This window comes from Echinococcus granulosus (genome assembly GCF_000524195.1).
Source record: "Echinococcus granulosus chromosome Unknown EG_S00045, whole genome shotgun sequence".
Classification (NCBI taxonomy): domain Eukaryota; kingdom Metazoa; phylum Platyhelminthes; class Cestoda; order Cyclophyllidea; family Taeniidae; genus Echinococcus; species Echinococcus granulosus.
In genome coordinates, this window is record NW_020170425.1 from 370,957 (window position 1) to 375,939 (window position 4,983).

Consider the following 4,983-nt stretch of genomic DNA (forward strand, 5'->3'; position numbering starts at 1 on the left):
AAAAGACTGTGTCAATGATTGTTAAGATAATTTTTCCGACGTGTTGTAGTGCTATTCAATCCCTAACAATTTTATTTAGTTTATTCTTTAAATTGTAAGCCGCCTTACGTTCCGTAATAGGAAATTTAGTTTGTTCTAAAATTCCTATTACTACCAAGAGACCTGAGAGACCACAGCACTTTGTCTTGAATCTTGCGAAATCAAATTATCCTAACGTAGAGCCGAAAAAGCACTTGCAGACTGAAACACCTCCGATTAACAAAATCTGCAGTGGCTGTGACTGGTTAACTTTAAGCAATTTATCCTCATTGTTAATTAGAAATGCCATCTGATTATGACGGTTGATTTTGTTTATTTTAAAGAACAATCTAGATTTCTCCTTTTGATAATAAAGGCCTAGCCCAAAAGGCGAAGATTAATACTACCCTCGACGCTAGATAGAAAGTGACAACATTTTGTTTTACAGAACCATGGTTTTAACTATTCCAAGCAAAGTAAGCATAAAATAGAGCTTTGTTCTTCGATTTTCTATGTGGCATATTAAAAGGCATTTCTTAATGAAAATTCTACTTTTAATTAATAGCTTTGCCACTTTCCACTTCCTGAAATATTTTGATTGGTCGACATAACTGGGTCGGCACGGTTGGTCCAGTTGGAATGCATCAGACTACCCGGGATGAGTGCGCTGACTGCACACATCAGATTACGCGCAATGCTTACATCACGACATGTAGAAAAATAATGAAACCTCGTGTCTTCCATCCACCTAACTTTTTTCTTCCTTTCTTACTCCTACTCTGCTCAAAGCCCCTTTGCTCTCAGTCGGAGCAGAGCAGGTGGGACATCGAGCATGACATAAACCGATTGCTGTCCAACGATGATGCCACCCTCTACAACCAAGAAAAAATTCAACAAAGCTCATTTAATGGCACGGCATTAACTAATTTCACCTCAGGTGAAAACTTCACCTCTTACTGGCATCTGTCTGCCGACGCTCCGCTATTGGAACAACCTGATGCCGATACTTCACAGAGTCCCATTCCGACAATACAAAGTCAAAACTCTCGACACAAAGTTGGACCCTCTTTGCGCCCGTGCACTCGTCTTCAAGTCCTACCGCTGCTTCCTCTATACGAATTTATTGCCTTTGTTTGTGGTGGACTACTGTTTGGGTCACTATCAAGTATCTGGCTGACTCTCCTTTGCAGCAAGCGTTGGAAAAACCGGACACAACCTCAGAGAGGGATTTTTGCTGTCAGGTGTAGCCTTATTTGTGGACTTAACGTACACGCCACTGCATGTTCGCTTGCATTTCTTCTCTTACAGGCCACATCTAGAGGAACTGTTTCCTTCGTAAGCCTATCTCCCCGTCAAATGAGTAATTTCTGTAACATTGCCATACCAGTGCTTGATATTTGCACGTCCGTCTTTTGGATCTTCGTTGGATTTATAAACACACTTCTGATTATGTTTTTGCGCATTCTAAAACCTGGAGTGAACAGAACAGAGCCATGGGCAAGCCTCTTTAAGAGCCAAAAAAACTCGGTCTTTCTCTCCTTTCTGGCCCATTGTATTCCGTGGGTTTGTGGAATCGCACTAAACACGTTGCAGCTGGTATTTCTGCACGAAATACCGACCGAGATTAAGTCATCTCACAACAGGAGTCAACTTTTAAGAGCTCTAACCTCTGTGTTGCCTGTGCTCTTTGCAGTGATCACAATAGGAACTCGGATTTGGAAATTTCAAGGACACCGATTACATCTGCCCTCGATATCTCGAGTTGTGCCAAGTTATGCTTGTCAGCATGAATACTCAAAAGTAAGAACCAGTCCAAAAGATAATACTCAATCCACTTTAAGTACCTCTGTTTCCTATGGAGCTGGTTCGACTGCGGTAGCCCTATTCTCTTCGCCAATAGTTACTAAACTACAATTAATCTGCTCTCTCCTCGCTGCATTCGCCATATGTCTGTGGATTTTATCAATTTCTTGGAACGAGACCCGAGTCGTCTCCCGAATTCACTCGGTAGTGATGTATTTTGCAGTTTGTCTCTTCTACGCCGTGTCCCTGGCAGGCTATAACAGTCGACTGACGCTGGCGTCAGCAATCACCACACGGAACAGCTACATTCCAGGCGAAATAGGGCGCGAGAGTGAGAATTGCATCTACGCGGCCCAGCCGGACAGCAAACTCTCACCTCGAGAACTTCTCGAAATTCCAAAGTTTACACGGACCCAATTTTTTGATACGCCATCAGAGCTACCCGAGCGAGAACAAACCAATCAGTGTGTCACTGACAAGGCTGTACAGATCATTACAGTTTATGAACCTGTCGTGAGTTGAATAAAACTGTACCTAGGATATGACACATCGTCATTTATTTCGCTCTTATCTATCACTTGAGTGATGTTTGTTTCACCCTTACGCATAATTCTTTTCCTCAAATTCCTTAACTAGAAACCTATTTTTATTGGTTTGTTTAACAAAGTACGTAATCTGAACAACCAGTAGATCCATGATATCCCAAATTGTCACCATTCATCTGAGCACGATGAGAGAATGTCAAATAAGAAAAAAACGCACCGCATCCTGATGCTGTAGTTGCTTAACACGCCTAAACGAAAGAAATAGGTATCTAATTTTAGCTTTATATGTTAATATGTGCTGGAAATCTAGGTCTGAGTTCCGAACAATTTTATAACTTCTTTACATACAGCAAGCACAGCGGTTTTGGTAGCTAACTGTAAACAGGAACCCAGCTACCTCCTGCTCTAAATGAATGATACTGCTGAGCTTCATAAGGGCGCTAGTGAAAGTATGAAGAAAAATATTTATCTAATACTTAATTAAACAAACAAATTTCCTGACCTAATCTTATCCCATTTCTGATGACAGAATGTGAATATTTAAACTTAGAGTGAGGTAATCTCTTTTAAATTTATCATCGAACATGTTTTTTAAGGCGATTTATATTCATTCTCCTTAATTTAAAGCATGTCCAAAGTTATAGAGATACTTCCCCTGTCACTGATCCATTAATAACCACTTTTCTACATGCTTTGTATAGAGAAGTAAATTTTGACTTAAAAATTGATTAAACATGCTTATACTTTGTATCTATTTTAAAAAGCTTGATCCCTTTAAATTTAACATTGAGATGGCTTACCCTTGCCTTTAGTTGCCAGAACGTTGAGTAAACTATTTTCCGGAGCATTTTTACTTCAGACACTATCGCCGGAGAGATGATTTCGGGTTTAAACTTCAGGAGTTTAAAGCACCAAATTTGCAGAAATACGTAAAAATTTCTTTGTTGGGCATTTGCAGCTTCTGATACTCTGCACACAAATAACTGAGTCCTTTGAAATGCATAAGCTATAAAAAGGGAATTTGAAATTTTGCTTTTGATTGTGTAGAAAATAAAATTTTAAGCAATGAACCTCTCTGTCATCAACAAAAGACCGAGATATTATCTAAAAATGCCGTTGTATTGTTGCATATGATCTCAGCTGCATCTCCACAAAGCGCTGTTTGAATACAATCACAAAAAGAAAATCAAGCACTTTTTAAAACGCCAATTCACGTTGGTGCGTATCTTCGTGGTGCTTTTGGCACTTTAAATATTTTCATCATCATGAGGTGGAATAATAGTTTGCTTTTATTCGCTCTTGTGTATCTAACTTGGCTTTTCAAGAAGCTAGGTAATAGCCTGAAATGTTCCATAAAATCAGGTATTTTACGGATGTAGAGCGTGAACTAGCTAAAGTTTTCTGGAGACATTCACTGGCGGTAGTTATGTTGAAGGGAGAAACCCTTGAGAGCGATCCTTTGGAGTTGTCTCTTATTTCAGTGTTGTAAGCTACTCTTTAGTGGAATAGCTTTTCGCAAGCTACGAGGATCCTGGAGAGTTGGCCAAAAACGGCTAAAGTGTTGGCTGGATGTTCCCAGTTGCGGTCAGTACAAAAATCTGATCAATACTCCAGTATGAGTAAAAAATTCCTAAAAAACTTTAAATTTGTCTATTTCTTTGAGTGAAGCATGATTCTGAAAATGTATTATTTATGCTACGTTGTTTAAACAACTTACCTTAAGTTACACCTTTGTGTCTAGCATTTCCTTTTGTGAAGAAAATCGGATTGGGGAATAATTTATCTTGAAAACAATCCAAAACCTGATGACCGTTGGCATGCACCTCTCGATGAAAGTTGAATTATGATTTGTTCTTTGGCTCATTTATCATCTCTATATTAACTTAATAAGACCTATATTCACAGCTTAAATGCCCCCGTTTTCAACACATTTTGTTAAGTCAAAAATATGGATTGGATTATAATATCTAAATTTTGTTTGTCTTCAATGTGATGCGTGTAAGCTCGTAAAGTACCGGCTACCAGCGGTGGGGTTTTCGCTTTGTGACGTATAAAAACTTATTCACCAGAAACATTACAATCGATTAGATCTACGCAAGCTCACATTTTTGATTTTACGACTTTGTTGTAAATTTATAATAACCTCCATTTTTTACCTGGTTTCCCTACACTTAGCCAAAGTTACAGGTGAAATTGTGTGATTATTAAGTCACTGTAGAAATTAATAGAGCCGAAGTTAAATACGTGTTTCTAAAAATAGAGTTTTGAATTTTGGTTTTGATGCCCATTTTGGAAATTGATGTAATGATAAATTAAAACGCGGATTAAGCAAAAATTTTCTTACGACATTTTGGACTTTGTTTTTCACTCTTATCAGTCCCATATCAGAAGAATTGTAGAGAAATCTATCATTACTTCCAAAGGAAATCGGAAACGAAAAAGTAAGTAAATAGCGTTCAAGCCATTAAGGTTTAACGACAATTTGTTCGAGTCCTTCAATCGAATACCTCAATTCGAATTTTTGGCCTTTAATCTTCGGATACCAAATAAGTCAAGGCAGTTTAAGTAGCATACTAGTCGCAAAAAACCTTTTTAAAAATCATGGTCGTTGAAATAA

The 4,983-nt window shown here is 38.3% G+C and overlaps 1 protein-coding gene across 1 annotated transcript; it reads left to right on the plus strand. All coding sequences in view use genetic code 11, as the record gives it.

The window, feature by feature from the left end:
- Positions 1-657: 657 nt before the first annotated feature.
- On the plus strand, positions 658-2,343 carry EGR_05759 (hypothetical protein; the record flags this gene model as incomplete). The annotated part of the gene is made up of 2 exons (XM_024495008.1): positions 658-1,054; positions 2,045-2,343. The coding sequence occupies 2 exons, from the start codon at positions 658-660 to the stop codon at positions 2,341-2,343; spliced, it is 696 nt and encodes a 231-aa protein (XP_024350601.1).
- Positions 2,344-4,983: the final 2,640 nt, after the last annotated feature.